General features: G+C 38.4%; 1 gene segment (V, D, J or C); it reads left to right on the top strand.

Annotated features, from left to right (window-relative positions):
- Positions 1-20,819, top strand: part of LOC124243292 (T cell receptor gamma constant 2-like) — an 82,912-nt gene that overhangs the window by 1,856 nt on the left and 60,237 nt on the right. The window contains 1 exon segment of the C gene segment in view: positions 17,446-17,512. Within this exon segment, the coding sequence occupies positions 17,446-17,512 (67 nt within the window).

Genomic DNA, 20,819 nt, shown 5'->3' with positions numbered 1-20,819 from the left:
TTATGCTCTCTAGCCCATATTTCAAGGATCCATATTCTATTGTTCAAATGTGAGATGTATTAGAAGAAAAAAGGAGGCATTTCTAGGTCATGCTGACACGCGAGATGGAATTAGACATATGATCCTTCAGACCTTCTTCTCCCACCTCTGGTGGCTCATATTTCTTTGATTTACATACTGTCTTACACTCTTTATGACCATGATGGTTTCTTAGTGGGGGGACAATTGTCTTTTTGAGGTGAAACACAACCTTCCTAGTCTCCTATATTTTTTATGTAAGCAAATTAGAGACCAGAACCTGAGTGGAACACATCAATTGTGAGAAGAGGAGCCTTTTCCAGAAGGAATGCATGGAAAGTGTGCATTAAGCTTGTCAAAATATCTTTGCTGAATTATTTGTCTAGATTTTCTCGTATACTGTACGGAAGAGCAGTGGACCTGGTGATATAGTGTCTTCAGAGGAACAGAACTCAGGAGACGAAAGTGATGTCAGCTTTTCCACATGACTCCTAAAAAATTAGTGACAAATTCAATGATGAACAAAGGGAAAAAAAAGCAAATTTATGTTGCACTCAAATGATAGAATATTATGAATCTATTAAAATGACATTTTTGAAGATTTATTAACAAAAGTGAAAAAGTTTACATTCAAATATTGAAAAGTCACATAAAGTATGAATGAGTATATATTAAATCTCAAATATATAAATGTATACGTTGGTAGAGAAACAAAATAAAAGGAAATATTTGAGTTTTATGATAATTTTTTTTCTGATAGAGTGGATAGGTTATTTTCTTGTTTATACTTTTAATGATTTTCTAAATTTTCAAAAAATGGACTACATAAATTTTTACAAATTAAATATTATTTAACAAGATAATTTCCACTTGTTTTTCAATGATAATAACAGTATAAATCGAAAACATTGTAAAGGGCTTATTTTGTGTCAAGCACTATTACTGCTACTTTATTTTCATTATTATTTTAAGTGGGATAATGTAACTTCCTCAAGGCTATGAAAGATATTGATTTAAGCAGTTATAGATGTAGAAACTGAGACACAGAGATTATATAACTCAGCCAACCTCAGAAGGGGTAGGTATGTAGTATAGGAGGATGGTTATCTTAAACGTTCATTGATAATGAAATTCATGTAAACTTTTTTAGGGACCTGAGATATTTTCAAAAATATAAATTTAGCTAAAAGAACAGAATAAGAAACTGTGTGTGTAAAGCCCATTTAAAATTAAAAGAACTGTGTGTGTATTGATCCAAGCAAACATGCTCCTATGTATAAATGTGTGGCAATAACATTTAAAAGTAAATGATGTTGCGTTTTATTGTGTCACTTCATAACACCTTTACTCAGATTTTCTTCAAGGAGCATCTGTTACTTATCCAAGCTCCCACATCTACCAGCTTTGTGGCTTGGGATCAGTCACCTTTGCCCCATGTTCTCGTCTGCTGAAGGGAGACAATAGTACCACTTACTCTCAAGATTGAGAAGTGTAAGTGAAAGAAGGCAGGAAAACACTTAGAACAGTGCTAGCACATCCTCAATACATATTAGACTTAATACTAATTTTAAAGGCTAATTGTTACATGTAAAAATGAACACTAATTAAAAATAACCCTCTCTGTGACATAATGTTCAAGAGACATTTCCACGGAGCAAGTCTAGTGGTCGCCGGTCCCATTCCCATGGATTATCTGATATTCCTTTAAGCAACTTCAATCCCAGCTCTTTTTGAAGGGCACCCAGATTTCAAGTGAAATTTGATTTCTCTGTGTTATAATCTGTACAGTGATTTCCCAAATAATCATAAAACAAAATGCCTCATTGTATTTCAAAGCAAAATGTGTATGGCTTTTAAAATGAGGTATGAACAATGTCAATTTGAAACTTTGGTGTGCCTTTTATTTATAGTGTAAAATACTGTCCATGTTTCATACTCCTGACTGCGGAATCCAAAGAAATTAGTAACGGAACTAATTGTAATTTTTTGACTCAAAAGCCATATCCTCACATCACTGGAGTAATGTTTCTGTGTGTGAAAATTAAGGAGGCAAGAGGAAAGTTTGAAATTATTAGGTCAACTCCAGAACTGCCTCCATTTGCCTCACAGACACATTCCTATCCAGATGGTGAACCCTATTCCCCATCAGTGGACCACCAGTGGGTCAACAGAACTGCCAAATATGCTCAGGTCTGTAGCAGGTCCTGAAGGGCCCCCTAGGACCACCTAACCCCCCACTTCCTCCTCTTACACCACGTCACACCTCACCCTCCTCTCACTGACCTGGCCCCTCCGAGGACCAGGGTCCTCACTTTCCTGCCTTCTCCTTGGTGACACGGTCTGGAAGATTGGAGGACAGTGCTGGAAATATTCATAATTTTATCCCTCTGGGCTTCTGAGTTGCTCCTCCATTATTCCAACATAGATGAGAGATGAAAGAGATTCTTTATTGTTTTCTTTTTCTGTGTTAGGTGTTTATGGGAATTTCCCTATTTTGTTCCCAGTTGGACAAGGGCCGTTAAAGGTGGAGCAACCTGAAATGTCAACCTCCAGCCGACGAAGAGAGAGCTCACATGTCTTGTACGGTGCCCACAGCAGACATTGAAAATACAGTTATAGACTGGTATGGGCAGAAACCAAACCTAATTGTGGCATGTCCCACATCTATCACCTCAGTAAAAAACCCAGCTCCAGTTCACTTAAGCGAGAGAAATGGCAGTGAAAGACTCAGGCTCATGGAGAGAATCATTGTGCACCAGCACTCCTAGATACAGTACATATATATTGCCACATATAATTATCACAACACCCCTGCAATATAACTATTACTTGCCCATTTTATAGATAAAGAAATTATGGCTCAGAGAGTCAAAATGTTTGGTCCATTAAATGGGCCATGATGCTACCCTGAAAATTGAAAGATCATAATTCTACAATATACAGAATACTTGAGGTAAATTTGGGACGGAGCAAGTGTCCTTTTTCTGAGGGAGGAGGAAGACGGTTCCTGACTTCAGATTCAGGCAGTGCCAGCACGATGTCATCAGAATAGAATTCTGAGTTGCTGGGGCCATTAGGTGAGCCCACCATATTGTGAATAACCCTTGGTTCCGTCTGTGGAAGAAGAGAGAGAGTGGACCAAGAGAAGAACAGCTAACAATTTTGCATGTGAGCGAGTTCTCTGCTAGTGTTCTCAACTCTTTGTGCATATGAGCTCCTTTAATCCTCATAGTGACCTCTGAGGTCACTTCTGTTATCATGAAGCCCATGTGACCTGTGAGGAGAGTGACATACTGTGAGTCTGAGGAACGTGTCGAAGTCACACAGCAGAAATGGGTTGGACCCAGGTAATCGAGCTCCAGAGCCTGTCTTTTTGATCATTGAGGAGAGAAAAAAGTGCTATGCATTGTTCCTCCCCCACGGATAAAAGAAACCTAAACTTTCTGGAACATTCACTGTCACAATTTATCATTTTGTACTAAATAATGTGACCAGAATTTGAGTAATTAAGAGTCTTCACAGAATACGTGAAATGCCAATAAATTAGCAATATTTACTTTCCAAAATATAAAATAATAAACATTCTATTGTTTATGATGCCACCTCTGAAATAATTGTGAAATAAATGAAGATTACCTTTTAATCCATGCATCCTTCTCATACAGCTCATCCTGAGTACCTCATGGAAGAATATTCCCTTGCATCTGTGTCACACATATTCCCTCATTTGTTCAGTAATTTCCAAGGTCGTGGCAACATACTCATCCCCATCATCCCCTCCTCTAAGGACCCTGATTCTATTTCTCAATTCAAGGAGGTCATTGAAAGAAAGGAAGGAGAGTCACAGGAAAGGGGGACATAGAGTCAGTCTGTCCACCTTTCTCCTCTGACGCTCGCAAGCTCCTTTGATTGCATCTGTCCCTGTAATTCCTGGCGACAGTTGGTTTCTCGAACCCATATAGGAACTTACTAGTTACCAAGACTTTTAATAGAATCTCGGGTGGAGAGCGAGACCTGAGAGAAAGGCAAATAATCTGAGAACATGAGCCCTGTCCAGACAGGAGGGCACAGACAAGCTTGTCAATATACCTCTGCTACCCTCCCTACATAGCTGTCACATCTGGACTCAGAAGAGCCTCACAGAGCAGTAATGCATGTCCACAGTGAGACACCTGTGCTCAGAGGAAAACACTCTGGCAGCTTTTTATGTATCAGACTAAACGATGACTAACAGGGAAAGAGACACCTGATGTATATTGTATGCAAAGGATAGAATACAATGCAGACATTGAAAACAGTGTTCTGTGGATTTATTACTGAAATGTAAAAATATTCACAATACGTAGAAAGAAAAATTCATTAGTATATAATAACCTATTAAAATATAAATGCTTATATTGATAGGAAAATTTTAAAAAAGGGGGAAGGGAATTGTTTAAAATTTTAGCAACGGATAATCTCGAAGGAACACATGGTTTTATTTCTTCCATGTGCTTTGATGAACTTGACATATTTTCCTATATTGGGTGCTATAGTTTTACTGTAAAAAATATTTAACAATGTAATTTTCTCATTTGATAATCATAGTAATAAAAAGACTTCATAACATTATTGAAGACTCATGATGCACCAGGTGCTAATATCTGAGCATTGTGTGCATTACCTTCATGAAATCTAATAACACAAGACTCTTAATACCTCTAAAAGATATATATGTAGGCGAGGTACACATGTGGAAAGCGAGGCACAAGAAGCTTAAATAACTCAGCCAGTGTCAGATGGGGTTAGGTGACATAGGAAGGTGTCATTGATCGTTAAAAATAATATTCACATAGATTACTTAAAGACCTGAATATTTCTCATAATAACCAAAAGCAGGCAAATAAAGCCACATATGCAAACCTCATTAAAAATTGTATATGCACATGTATATATATGCACATATGTGTAACTAGGCAATCCTATTTCTATCTGTAAATATAAAAAGAAAATTTCAAAGTAAAAATAAATACTGACTGTCTTTCATTGTCATTTTTCATACCTCATTTTACTCTGATTCTCTTTAATGAACACCTGTTACTTATCTGTGTTGTCACATGTATTGGCTCTGTGTCTTTGAATGAGTCACTTCTCATTGTCACTATCCTCATTTTTCATATGGAGATTTATCATAATGGCTACGTAAAGACATCTACAGATGCAGTGCAATCCCTGTCAAAGTTCCAGCCCCATTTTTCACAGAAATAGAACAAATAATCCTAAAATTTATGTAGAACAACAAAAGACCCTGAATAGCCAAAGCAAAACCTAAGAGAAAATGAACAAAGCTGGAGGTATCACTCTCCCTGATATCAAAATATACTACAAAGCTATAGTAATCAAAACAACATGGTATTGGCAGAAAAACAGACTCACTGATCAATGGAACAGAATCGAGAGCCCAGAAATGAACCCTCACATCTATGAAAGCTAATTTTCAACAAGGGAGACAAGAACATACAACAGAGAAAGGAAAATCTCTTCAATAAACTGTGTTGGTAAAACTGGACAGCCACATGTAAAAGAATGAAAGTAGACCGTTATCTTATACCATACACAAAACTTAACTGAAACTGGACTAAAAACTTAAATGTGAGACCTGAAACTATAAAAGTCCCAGAAGAAAACATAAGCAGTGCTCTTGTTGACATGGATCTTAGCAGCATATTTTCAAATATAGTGTCTGACGAGGTAAGGGAAGCAAAACAAAAAATAAACAAATAGGTCTACAACAAACTCAAAATCTCCTGTGCAGCAAAGATAATCATCAACGAAATGAGAAGACAACCTAACAATTAGGAGCGTATATTTGAAAATCATGTATCTGATAAGGAGTTAATATCCAAAATTTTTAAAGAACTCACACATCTCAACAAGAAACAAACAACTCAATTAAAAAACAGGTGAAAGATCTGAATAGACATTTTTCTAAAGAAGATATGCAGATGGCCAAAAGGCACATGAAAAGATGTTCAACATCGTTGATTATTAGGGAAATGCAAATAAAAACTACAATGAGATATCACCTCTCGCACATCAGAAGGCCTATAATTACCAAGACAGGGAAAAAATGTGTCGGAGAGGACGTGGGGAAAAGGGAACTCTCATACCCTGATGGTGGGAATGCAAGTTGGAGCAGCCACTATAGAAAACAGTATGGAGATTCCTCAAAAAATTAAGAATAGAACTCCCATATAATCCAGCTTTTCTACTGCTGGGTATTTATCCAACAAACATGAATGAGTACAGACACATGCACTCCTATGTTCATTGTGGCGTTATTCACAACAGCCGAGACTTGGAAACAACCGAAGTACCCATCTTGGATGAATGGATAAAGAAGACGTGGTATATATGCACAATGAAATACTACTCCTCTATAAAAAATCATGAAATCTTGCCATTTGAGACAACATGGATGGGCCTTGTGGGTATTATGCTAAGTGAAATAAGTCAGATGGAGAAAGTCAAATACTGTATCATCTCACTCATAAGTAGAAGATAGAAACAACAACAATAAGCAAACACATAGATACAGAGATTAGATTGGTGGTTACCAGGGGGGAATTGGGGAGGGAGGAGGGTGAAAGAGGTGACACGGGCCATGTGTATGGTGATGGATGCTAATTAGTCTTTGGGTGGTGACCATGATGTAGTCTATATAGAAACTGAAATACAATGATGTACACCTGAAATTTATGGAATGTTATAAACCATTGTTACCTCAATAAAAAAAATTGTAAATAAAATGATATAAGAATATGTTTAGAATAATGCCTGACAAATAGCAAGTTCTCAATGGATATTAGATAGTATATTAATTTTAAAGCTTATGCTTACATAGTAAACCTAGCATGCTTTGAAAACATTCCTGCCTGTGGCGTAATGCTCAGGAGTCAGCTCCACGTTCCAGGTGAGCAGAAGCTGACTCCCACAGGTTGCTCTGTCTCATATATCCGCCAGCATCACAGTCTAGTCCCTTCTTGAGGCACCCAGATTATAAATGAATTTAAAAAAACACAAAAATATTCCAGTATCAGTACATATGGCATACATATTAAATAGTGTTGATGAGATGTTTCAGTGTCTGATTGTTGTTTTGTTTTGTTGTTTTACAGAGAAATAAAGGTCAGGTTTCATAGTCGAGTCCTGAATCAACAGCAAATCACAGAAAGATAGACGTAGGATCTGAATACAGCACTCATGCCTTAATATTTCTGGAGCAATGTGTCTCCAGTATGGAATTCCAGGGGGAATGGCTGTGTGGGTATGAGAACCGTCCCTGCCCCGACTCCCAGTTGGACACATTCATCCCAGGATTTCTTTCCAGACCAGGAACCCTGCTACTGGACTCGTGCAGTGGTCATGGGGAGCAGGAAGCCCCGGAACTGCTCATTTCCCCAGCAGTTCAGGAAGAACCCAGGGAACCGTCTGACCCACCACTTCTCCTGAGACACCAGAACCAGCCCTGCCCTGATGCCACTGGCCTGAGACCTCCTGCCGACAGGAGTCTGAGCGTGGAAAGAATCCCAGAGGCTTTTGTTCTCTAAGTGAGACCTCCTGCTGCAGCTTGGCCCTGAATCAGGGAGCCATCTAGTCGGAGGGACCTTTCTAAAGCTTGTCCAGTTCAGTGTTTCTGAAGCATTCAGAGGAGGATCTGTGCTGCTAAATCCAGCAGCTACCAGCCACATGAGGCTAATGAGACTTGAAATGCAGCCAAGCTGAGATGGACTGCATGTGTAAAATACAAACTATATTTTGAAGTTAAGATAAGAAAAGTGAAATATCCCATTAAGAATTTTTGTATTGATTGAATGTTGAAATGATATTTTGAATATCTTGGACTAAATGAAAAAATCCTAAACTTATTTTTACCTGTTTCTTTTCCTGCTTTTTTTTATAAATGGTTTTCATGGGGTTTTTTGGTTTGGAAGATGCACTCTGAGCTAACAGCTGTGCCAATCTTCCTCTTTTTGGTACTTGGGTCCCTACAGCATGGCTTGATGAGTGGCGTAGGTCCAAGCCTGAGATCTGAAATTGCAAACCTGGGACACTAAAGCAGAGTGTGCTGAGCTTAACCACTATACCACAGGGATGGCCCTTTTGTAATTTCTTTTAATGCAGCAGCTAAAAATAATAATTTGCAAATTGAATTTTTGAACACACTTATTACCATTGGATAGCACACTTACTGAGGAACAATTTAAGAACCTGACCATCTCCCATGGAGAATGCCTAAATGAAATATTTTGCAAATAATTTCAGGGGTAAAGGACTCTGGAGATTGACCACAAAATGATTGAAAGGTGAAACTGGAAGTCAATTCCTAACTCCAGTTTCTAACTTGCTGCCCCACCATCCATCAATCATTCTGCAGCAGAGGAGTCAGCATTTGGATGCACAGGAGAAAACACTGCCGCCTTCTTGGCGCCCTGGTCCGTTAGCAGTCCTGCCACTCAGATGGTGGTGGTAGATGACAATCCTCACGCAGGGCGATTCAGTCAGCCCCGGGGAGTCATTGGGCCCTCCACCTTCCACTTCTCCCCTAACGCCACCCCATATGGGAATTTGCATGGATCTCCAGCTGCTCTGCACCTCTGTTCTCTCATCTGTAAAATGATGTGGTTTAACTGTGGAAATTATGTGATTCTGATTTGTGTATTAAAGCAAAATGATAAAAAAGATCTAACTATATTTACTGCTTTCTTATAAGGACAGTAAACTTCTTGAAAAGGAAAGAAAGGAAAAGAAAACCTGTGCTACTCATCCTCCAGCCCCAAACAGGAAACTTCTCTGCAGATAAATGTGTTGGAAAAAAAAATTTTTTTGAGATCAAGGTTTAATTAATACATTTTCAATTGAAAAATCAAAGTTTATGTACAGTTTAGTGGCATTGTTAAAAGTGATTAATGAAAGGCAAGACCAAATGATCTGAAGAAAATTGGTCCCTCATATTATTAACTCAGCGTCTATCTCTCTCAGTTTCTCTTTTTGTGATTAGAAATTTATCATTAAGTTCTGCCTGCGTGAGAAAGAGCCCAGCACCCCCATCTTCTACTGAAGGGCTGGGTCATAACTAAGACCTCCCAGTATGTACAAGCAGGGGTCGGGGCAGAGAGGGTTGGAACTTACTGTTGCTCTCTTTTCAAGTTGTTCCTTCATTTCCTCTTCCCCATTGTCCCAATAACACAGAACCCTTTCTTCTTTCTGCCCCTACCTCAGTGCCTGACTCCATGAGGAGTGAGCTCTGTGAACTGATGTTAATGAGGGTGTGGCCAACAGGGGAACAAGCTCCTCACTCATCTCCTTACAGAACAGCATCATCTACATTCCCCAGAGGAGCTGCCCAGTGCTCTGCTGTGAACCTCCACACCACCCTACGCCCCATCATCCCTCACAGACTCTTCCTTTGCCCTTTACAAGCTCTGTTACCTTGAGCAAGGTCTTAACTCTTCTTAAAGGGCAGAATTGAGGCTGACACTCATGTTCCTGGCTTGAACAAAGTGGGTATCAAAGCCCTTCATTGACACAGGAAGAAGAGGTGGGTTGGAGAGAGGTAATGAGTTCACCCTGGGCCATGTACAATGTCACTTTGAGCTCCTACATCACACATATTTGAGCATGCCCAGTAGTCAGCTGGATATGTGTGTATGGAGCTCAGAAGAAGGTGTGGGATGGAGATGGACCTGTAATTTCCTCCTATCATCACTTTATTCATTCCTTCAAGATAATTAAAGCCAAGAATGGGAAAATATCCCTCAGGAGGAGTAGGTAAAGTGAGAAGAGAAATGTGGAAAACAACAAGTTTTGGTGGATTGGGGAAGTGCAATCTGTAAATATATCCTAAGACAGATGGAATGTCTTGGGTTAGAGAAAGAAAAACAGACAAAAAGGAAACTCAGAAGTCCAGAAAGAGGAAGCCCAGTTTCATAGAGGAGAAGTTGGGGTTTAGTAGAGATATATCTTTCAGATGGTTGGTGACAGGCTATAAACCTGAACCTTAAACAGAAGCCAAGAAAACAGAACAGAGTTTTCAACCTCTGAAGCTGGCCAGTACCACTCTAAGCTTCAGGGTGTGTGGGTAGCTGAGTAGATGGAAGCAGACTGAGGAAACAAACCCTCTCCAGCTGGTTGCAGAACTTTTCTGTGGGCCCAGTGATGCAGAACATGGCAGAGACCACCCTTTCTTTTTCCCACCAACTCTGGTCTGACAACTCAGTGGAGTTATTGATGATTTATTCCATGAAATGCTGTTGGAGAAATGAGAGGAGACCAACACCATAGCATTAAGTCATAGTGCTCTCCCCTTAGACAGCTCTCCAAGGTTAGGTGCTGTATCATTGCATCTTTATTACACCCAAAGAACTTAACATGATGCCTTGCTCATAGTGGGAGCTTCATGAATACTGTTGGGACTGAGTCCTCTCAGAGTTCTGTGGTGGCTGTCTGTACCATGTGGTCTGATCTAAGGTGGAAGACCTTGCTCTGCTGTCTTCACATAGAGTGGATGTGCTAACAATGGTGAGGACGCTCCTTCACAATGAGGCAGGGGAGCCGTGTTCACCCTCCCCAATGGGAGGTTTGACTTGGTGGACTCAGCCAAGCCACATGGTCTGAGACTATTCTCAGCAGGGGTTGCAGGCTGCCCTGGAGGAGAGGGCAGTTCATCTAGACATGCTGTCACTCTTCCAAGCATTACCTCTCCCAGTCCTTGAAACTTTTAAGTTGTTTTCCTCCATCACTTCCCTTTGACAGATATTTGCTATTTTTGTAATTTTTAAAAATTTTAAATTTTGCTCATTAGTCTCCTCTCTCCCTTGTTTTTCAGTGTGTGTGTATGGTGCAGGGCATCTAGAGCAACCTCAACTTTCCAGTACTGACAAGCTGTCAAAAACAGCCCCCTGGATTGTGTGGTATCTGGTGTAACAATTTCCACGACGTCCCTATATTGGTATCAGGAAAGCCCTGGTCAATCCCTGCAGCCCCTGCAGCACCTTCCATCTGACAACACAGTCAGGATGGAGTCAGGTGTTCCAATGGGCAAATTTGAGGTAGACAAGATACCTGAACCGTCTACGTCTACCCACACCATTCACAATGTAGGGAAAGAAGACTCGGACGCCTACCGTTGTGCCTTCTGGGAGGTGCACAGAGGCAAACATTAGAGCCACGTCAGTCAGTAAATGTTCCGTGGTTCTTCATTCACTGTTATGACCTAGGGAAGCACAGTGACCACCTGTATGCTCTCATGCAGTTTTCTAGATAAATGATGATACAGGCAACTGTGTACGAAGTTGCCAAACTGTGTATTTTATCAAAGGTGAAGCTTTGCATGAATAGGTGCAAATGATCACCCTACTCTTTTAAGGAATCTCCTCTCTCCCCAACAGGCTTTCCCATGGCACCTGTGTTGATTCATCTGGATCAACCTCCCCCACTCACTTTATTTTATTTTATGCCGAGATATGTGTGTCACATCATATCTGTAACTTCTTTTGTACTAATCATTTTACATTACATTAGCTTTTTCTGATCCACCTATATCCTTTGATTAAAAAAATAGATATTGGGTTAAAAGCATTCATTTTTCTAGAGGCTAAAATGTAACAAACACAGCATAATCTTACCACAAGCAGGGCAGGCAGAATGATAATATATCAGACTCATGCCCTGGGGTGGCAATATTTGATTTTGCACAAAACTTATAAACACTGCTACTTAATGAGTCTTAATCAATGTCTACTTTGGATCAGAGTTTGAGGAGTAGTTCATTGTGTGCCTTAAGATTCCATTCCTCCAACAGTAATTGTTTGACTGACTCCTCTGAGCCAGCACTGTCACAGCAGACATTGCAAATCTCATCTGCTCTGTCAAGGCTGCAGGTTGCTCCTGCAGAGCCTCTTTCTCCTGCTGTGCCGCCATTATCTGGCTACACATATGGTAAAGAAAAGTAGTTAGGACCCAGGCCTCTGGTATAGAAAGCTCCAGGTCTGACCCGGGCTCTGACACTTACTAGCTGTGTGTCAGGCCGATAGCTTCTCTAGCCCATCTCCTCATCTGTAAAACAGAGGTCCTGTAGTTGCCTCGTGGGTTGTTCTGAGGGTTCCTGAGATGGTGCAGAGTAAGGGCTTGGTCCAGTGCATGGCACACTGTGAGAGCTCAGTAATGTTAGCTGATAAAAAACAAACAAACAAAACAACAACTAGCATACACGTATACACGGGAACACACACACACAGGACCCATACTCCTTTGTATACCAGGGCTTAGCACCACATCTGTCGTAGTGTGGCTGACTATTATAGTTTAGTTAAAGAGAGATTAGCTAGATACGAGGAGACTCTCATGAGTAGTCATCTCAAATCAATTTAAATCTAAGATTTCAATCATGGTTCGATAGTCCCTTTGTCTTACACACTTTGGTGAGGACAGTGGCCTTGGGCTTAGAGAAAATCACCTTTATTGGGGGAAAAACAGGTCCCTGTTTGGAGTCACTTCCTCCTCCTGCCTTTCTCCTTGAGGCTGAGGTAGCTTCCCCAAGGACACTTTGACCACACACACCAAAGGCAAACCAGCCAGAGGAAACCAGCCCCGTCATAAGTGAATGTTTGCCAGTTGAATGGTGGTTTAAATTGCTGATTCATAGAAACACTGAAAGCATCTACTAGAATGTACAACACCAGGTAATATCTGTGGAGTTGAGATGAATATGTTGATTATTATTGTGGTGCTCACATTACCCAGTGGGTGGGGATTTGTGTACTTGGATGCCTGACAGATCCTGATGATTTTGGCTCAACTGATTTTCCTTCAGACCTGAAGTGGGTGAGACACAATGACTCTGAATAATAGAAGCAACCTTATATGATCTAATGAATGCTGCAGAAAATCCAAGAAATTCTTCTGAATCACTATTTTCACATATCATATCTATCACCCACCTCCCCACACATCCTAGTACTGTGGGGAACTGCTGTTTGTATCCCAGGAGTCGTCTTTTAAAAATCACAATTCAAACAGTTGCAAGACCCCCTGAAATCCATGTTGACTGCTTTGTCTTGGGGGCTCTTATTTCAGCCTTGAGAACGGGTTCAGAGGAAAGGTCATAGCTCTGGAGTGGTCATCTCTGGACCTTAGGGTCACGGATATTCTTTTCTGTCATTTCTGTAGTCCTAAAATTGTCTAATAGAATACATATATGACTTTTGAATTTTGTTTTAGAAATGGAATCACGTATTTCAAAATTTAAAACTGTCTGCATGCTAGCCAGCACTTAGAGACCACATGCGAAATTTTGCGACTAAAAAGGCTTGTAATGGGCTCTGTCTTGACTACTTTTTCTCCCCTTTTCTTTAACAATTTTTTCCTTCTTTACAAAGCAAATCTGTTTTCTCTCCTGATTCCTACTGATCCCATCTGCAAGTTAGTGACAAAGTTCATGCTTTGGTGCTCAGGGTGGCTTATTGGGCTTGAAAATCTGTTTTTTCCCTAGGTTGTAGAGATATGTGGTATTATGAAAAGCAGTAAAAATACTCAGTTATTTTTTTGTTTTGGCCGTTTACTGAGATTAATTTATTTTTATGTTCATTATTTTATTGAGGTCACATTGGTTTATAACTGTGTAAATTTCAGCTGCACATCATTATATTTCAGCTTTTACATAGACTGAATCGCATTCATCCCCAAACATTTAGTTTTCATCTGTCACTGTAGTTATGTGCCCCTTAACCCCTTTTGCCCTTTCCCCCACCCATTCTCCTCTGGTAACCACCAATCTGTTCTTCTTATCTACTTCTTTGTTTGCTTATCTTGAACTTATGAGTGAAATCATACAGTGTTTGTCTTTCTCTGACTTACTTCACTTAGGATAATACCCTCAAGGTACATCCATTTTGTCACAAGTGGCATGATTTCATCCTTTTTGGGGCCGAATACTATCCCATTGTATATATATGTATGTATATGTATATATATAGATGTCTATATACATACGCATATATATACACCACATCTTCTTTATCCATTCATCTGTTGATGGGCATTTGGGTTGCTTCTAAGTCTTGGCTATTGTAAATAATGCTGCAGTGAACATAGGGATGCATATATCTTCTTCAATTAGTGTTTCTGTGTTCTTTGGATAAATAGTCAAAAGTGGAATAGATGACTCATGGGGTATTTTTATTTTTAATTTTTTAGAAAACTCCATACCGTATTCAGAACTGACTGCCCCAGTTTACATTCTCTCCAGCAGTTTATGAGGGTTTCCTTTGTCCACATCCCCTTCAAAACTTATCTGTTGTGATTTTAATAGCCATTCTGGTGAGTGTGAGATTATATCACATTGCAGGTTTGATTTGCATTTCCCTAATAATTAGTAATGTTAAACATGTTTTAATGTGCCTATTGGCCATCTGTAAATTTTGTTTGGAAAAATGTTTGTTCATATCCTCAGCCCAGTTTTTTTTTTTTTTGAGGAAGATTAGCCCTGAGCCAACATCCACTGCCAATCTCCTCTTTTTGCTGAGGAAGACTGGCCCTGAGCTAACATCCGTGCCCGTCTTCCTCTACTCTTTACATAGATGCATGGCTTGATGAGTGGTGCAGTTGCATGTGGTTGTCCAGTTTCCTCAATTCCACATATTGAAGAGACTTTCCTTTCTCCATTGTATGTTCCTGGCTTGTTTGTTGAAGATTAGCTCTCCATTGATATGTTGTTTTATTTTTGGGCTTCAAATTCTATTCCACTGATCTGTGTATCTGTTTTTCTGCCAGTACATTATTGTTATGATTACTATATCTTTGTAATATATTTTGAATTCAGGAGTGTGATACATCCAGTTTTGCTCTTTTTTCTCAGAATTGCTTTCCCTACTCGGGGTCTTTTTTCATTCCATATAAGTTTTAGGATTCTTTGTTTTATTTCCATGAAAAAAGTCACTGGGATTCTAATTGAGATTGCACTGAATCCATAGACTGCTTTAGATAATATGGACATTTGGAGTATGTTAATTCTCCAATGCACGAGCACAGAATATCTTGCCATTTCTTTGTGCCTTCCTCAATTTCTTTCAACATTGTCTTACAGTATTCAACGTACAGGTCTTTCACCCCCTTGGTTAAATTTATTCCTAGGTCTTTTAATCTTTTTGTTGAAGTTATAAATAGAATTGTATTCTTGATTTCTGTCTGCTAGTTCTTTGTTAGTGTATAGAAACACAACTGATTTTTATATGTTGAGTTTGTACCCTACAACTTTGCTCTTTTCATTTATTGTTTCTGATAGTTTTCTAGTGGATTCTTTAGAGCTTTTTATATAGAAAATGATGTTATTCAGAAATAGTGACAATTTTACTTCTTCCTTTCCAATTTGGATACCACTTATTTCTTTTTCTTGCCTAATCATTCTTGCTAGGATTTCTAATACCATGATGAATAAGAGTGACAAAAGTGTGCATCTTGTCCTCCTCCTGTGCTTGGGGAATAGTTTTCAGTTTTTCACGAATGACTGTGGGTTTTACTTATATGGCCTTTATTATATTGAGGTATTTTCTTTCTATACCCATTTAACTGAGAGTTTTTATCACAAATGGATGCTGAATCTTGTCAAATGATTTCTCTGTATCTATTGAGATGATCATGTGATTTCGTTCTTCATTTAGTTAATGTGGTGTAACACACTGATTGATTTATGGATGTTGAACCATACTTGCAACTCTGGAAGAAATCCCAGATTTCTTGTATTGTTGTATCCAACTTGCTAAAATTCTGTTGAGAATTTTTGCGTCTATGTTTATCAGCGATATCGGCCTGTAATTTTCTTTTTTTGTGTCTTTGTTTCTGGTATCAGGGTCATGTTGAACTTGTAAAATGAGTCAGAAAATGTCCACTTCTCTTCAATACTTTGGAAAAGTTTGAGCAAGATGAGTGTTAAATCTTCTTTGAATGTTTGGTAGAATTCACCAGAGAAGTCATCTGGTCCTGGAGTTTTATATTTTCTGAGGTTTTTGATAATGGTATTAGTTTTCTTGCAAATGATTGGTCTATTCAGATTATTTGTTTCATCTTGATTCAATTTGGGAATGTTGTATGATTCTAGGAATTTATCCACTTCTTCTAGTTTATCCAATCTGTGTGCATACGTTTTTTCACAGTATTCTCTTGTAATCCTTTGTAGTTCTGTGATATTTGATGTAATTTCTCCTCTTTCATTTTTGATTTTGTTTATTTAAACCTTCTCTTTTTTTTCTTAGAGCCTAGTAAAGTTTTATCCATTTTGTTTATCTTTTCAAAGAACCAGCTTCGTTTCATTGATCCTTTCCATTTTCATTTTAGTCTCTATTTCATTAACTTCCAGTGGGATTTTTATCATATCCTTCCTTCTACTGATTTTGGGCTTCATTTATGTTTCTTTTTCTAGTTCCTTTAGGTATAACGTTAAAGCATTTATTTGAGATTTTTCTTGTTTTTAGAAATACGCCTGTATTACTATAAACATTCCTCTTAGTAGCACATTTACTCCATCCCATATATTTTGGTATGTTGAGTTTCATATTCATTTTCATTTAGATTTTTTTAAATTTCTGTTTTGATTTCTTCCTTGATCCAATAGTTATTCAGTATCATATTTGTGACTGTGACAGCTTTCTTCTCTAGTTGATTTCTTGTTTCACATCATGTGACCAGAAAAGATGCTTGGTGTCATTTCAAATTTACGTTCAAATAGAGAATCTAATATTTCATAGGACATAAAATTATATAAATTTCTTCTTTTATTCGAGGAAAAGTAATGTCATCACAGAAATCAATTTCATATTTGGCATTGCTGGGTAAGGAATCATATTGACACATGGTAAACGTGGCTTTACTAAAAATGAAGAAATTTGTTCACATTTCTCAAGTATATTTGTATTGGCGTATTTTCATTTCAGTTACTGAAGAGTTTCTTCCTTTTAGAAATACATCCCCAAATGGCTAACAAAGCAACACTAGTGTTTGTTAGAATAAAAGGGCCTTTCCTTTGATGTAATGTCTGAGCAGTTTCAACACAATTGAACACCTGAAAATTAAAAAGAACATCTTAATTCTCTGAATGCGTTTCCTAATGATTTAGAAAAGCAGTTGGTTGACCAGCTGGGCCTGATCTCTTGTTTTTCTTCTGTTATTCTTTCCATTTTCTATCAATGATTTTCAATGATTAATCCCTTGGTGGAAAACAGATGTTTGGGTTGACTTATCTGGGGAAAACTTATGAAATATCTGACACCGCAAAACTTGTATTCAAGGGCTTCCAAAGGAACCCAGAAGATGAAATTGCCAGGACACAGTTTTTTAATTGTCAGTTACATCATGAAACTTAGGAAGAGGTTGAGTTTTTGTAGAAGCTGTAAGCAGTGTGATGGCTCAGGTTGGATCAAGAAATTTGGAGAAGGGACTAAGCTCATCGTGATTCCCTCTGGTAAGTAACTTTTCTCTATTTTTCCCCTAGTAATGAACAACTGATAGATACTTTTTAGAAAACACAAGTTAGAATCACCCTTATCCGACTGCCACATACTTGACCTCAGCATATGAACAACAAGTTTGTAGTTACTGGTCACTGTATAGGAAAACAAAACTACTCTGTAAATGGTTTGTTCATGTCCCTGCTTGTAAGCTCATTGAGATTCTACTTTTAGAATGCACACTCAAAAAGTGATAGACTCAGGCTAGCAATTTAAATGTTTTTTGGACCATATCTCTAAACCATTGTTATAAGTTATTGGTGCAAGACAATTTTCTTGTAGACAAATTTTTAAGTGAGAGACACTTTTATTAATTAACTCTTCTCTATAGTTTGGGATAAAACATGGTGCTCCTTTCTCACAATAACCTGTTATTAGTTTTCATCTCATCCCTAACAGCAGTGCAAAACGTTAATTCTTAATGTAAATGACTAGAGAACATCAAGAAATCTCACTTGATATTACTGTAGCTTCTTAGAGGGGGGCTGAGATCAGTCAAAATTTATGTTATCACAACTCTTGTCGAATTAGCTAGAGATGGCCCATTTTAAGGGAATTTGTAAGCTCAATAAGCCGTTTCATCTCCAAAGTCCATGAAAAGGTCTACATGCTTTTACATCTCATTTGCTCATTCATTCTGTCAGCAAACATGCATTGAAAACAGTTTTGGTGTCTATTACTGGAGATAAATTGGGGAAGAAGATAAAGCCACAAAAAGTCCCAATATTCCAAAAACTTTTAGTCTAGTGGGTAAATATTCTAATTCCAATCAGGTCCTTGGACTCTGCTCTTGGCCTGATGTACCAAGGAGGACATTAACAAGGAGTTAAGTAGTTAGAACAATTGTGAGTCCCTAAGAGGTGGAGATGTGAGGTCCATGTGGTATTTCTGTATTGAAACATTTGTACTGAAGTTTACATATTTTATTTATTTGATATTTTATTCCCAAGCAATATTACCAAATCTGAGTTCAATTTATTTATTTTCTTTCACCAGTGTTAGCTCCAAAACTAGCATTAATTGAGCTCATTTGAGGTGGAGATCTTCTCCAAGTAGTATTTTTTGTTCACAGTAGAGTATTAGAAGAGCATTTTTTAATATGAGAGGTTGCACAAGGACTTAAACATGAGGCGACTTCTGTTTTCCAATGGATTGTTTGGGCAAAGAGAGCTTCACCTTGTGTTCTAGCACTTTCAGTCTGTTTGAATTCTGCCTGTTTTGTGTCTATATCACTGAGCTAGGATCTGTAAACATATTCTCCCAACTCTCATGTCATATTTGAGTTAGACCTTACTAGACTATCAAGCACAGGGGCAGAAAAAGAAATAAGTTATAATGCACAAACTATTCATGATCTATTTCAAGTGTCTATTTCCAAAATCTATTTGAGAAGAGCGAAAATAAATCCACAAGCACAGACATACCTTATTTTATTGCACTCTGCTTTATTGCACTTCACAGATATTGCATTTTATAAAAATCGAAGGTGTGTTGCAACTCTGAGGCAAGCTAGTGTATCAGCACCATTTTTCCAACAGCATTTGCCCTCTTCATTTCTCTCATCACATTTTGGAAATTCTCACAATATTTCACATCTTTTCATTGTTATTACATTTGTTGTGGTGATCTATGATCACTGATCTCTGATGTTACAATTGTAATTGTTTTGGGGCACCATAAATCAGGCCCATATAAGATAGTGAAGTTAATTGTTAAATGTTTGTCTTCCGAATGTTCCACTGACTCCCCCCATCTCTCTCCCTCTCCTTGGGCTTCCCTGTTCCCTGAGATCCAACAACATGGAAAATGGCCAGCTAATAACCCTACAATGGCCTCTAAGTGTTCAAGTGAAAGAAAGAGCTGCATGTATCTCATTTTAAATTAAAGGCTAGAAACGAACAAGCCTACTGAGGAAGGCATACCGAAAACTGACATAAGCCAAAAGATAGGCCTCTTGTGCCACTTACCCAAGTTGTGACTGCAAAGGAAAAGTTCTTGAAGGAAATGAAAAGTGCTACTCCAGTGAACACAGACATGAGAAGAAAGGAAAACAGCCTTACTGCTGATATGGATTAAATTTTAGCAGTCTGGATAGATCAAAACAGCTATAACATCCCCCTAACTCAAAGGCTAATCCAGATCAAGCCCCTGACTCTCTTTAATTCTATGAAAGATGAGAGAAGTGAGGAAGCTACAGTGGAAACATTTGACGCTAAGAGAGGTTGATTCATTTGGTTTGAGGAAAGAAGCCATCTCCATAACATAAAAGTGCAAAATGAAGCAGAAAGTGCTGACGTAGAAAGTGTAGAAAGTTATCCAGAAGGTCTAGCTAAGGTAATTCCTGAAGGTGGCTACACTACACGACACACTTTCAATGTAGATGCAACAGCTTTATGTTGGAAGAAGATGCCATCTTGGACATTCATAACTAGAGAGGAGAATTCAATGCCGGGCTTCAAGTTTCAAAGGACAGGCTGACTCTCTGGTTAGGAGTTAATGCAGCTGATGACTTTATGTTGAGGCCAACATTCACTTACCACTCTGAAAATCCTAGGGCCCTTAAGAATTATGCACTAAATCTACTCTCCCTTTGCTTCCTAAATGAAATAGCAAAACTTGGGTGACAGCACATCTGTTTACATCATGGTTTAATGAATATTTTAAGCCCACACTTGAGACCTACTGTTCAGAACAGAACATCTCTTTGAAAGTATTAGTGCTCATTGATGGTACACCTGGTCACCCAAGAGCTCTGATGGAGATGCACAACGAGATTCATGTTGTTTTCATTCCTGCTAACATAACATACATTCGGCAGTCCATGGATCAAGGAGGAACTTTGAATTCCAAGTCATTATTTAAGACTTATTTAAGACATTATTTATTTTATTTTATTTATTATTTATTATTATTATTTAAGACATTATCTTTCATAAGGCTATAGCTGCCATAGATAATGATTCCTCTGGTGGATCTGGGCAAAGTAAATTGAAAACCTTCTAGAAAGGATTCACCATTCTAGATGTTATTAAGAACATTCATGATTCATTGAAAGTGGTCAAATATCAACTTTAAGAGAAGTTTGGAAGAGGTTGTTTCCAACCGTCATGGATGACTTTGAGGGGTTCAAGACTTCAGTGGAGGAAGTGCCTGCAGATGTGGTGGAAATAGAGAACAAGAATTAGAAGTGGAGCCTGAATTGTGACTGAATTGCTGAAATCTCTGACAAAGTTTAATGATTGAGGAGTTGCTTCTTATGGA

Source organism: Equus quagga, chromosome 8, assembly GCF_021613505.1.
Source record: "Equus quagga isolate Etosha38 chromosome 8, UCLA_HA_Equagga_1.0, whole genome shotgun sequence".
NCBI lineage: Eukaryota > Metazoa > Chordata > Mammalia > Perissodactyla > Equidae > Equus > Equus quagga.
The sequence above is the reverse complement of the archived record's forward strand: the minus strand, read 5'-3'. Positions and strand labels throughout refer to the sequence as shown.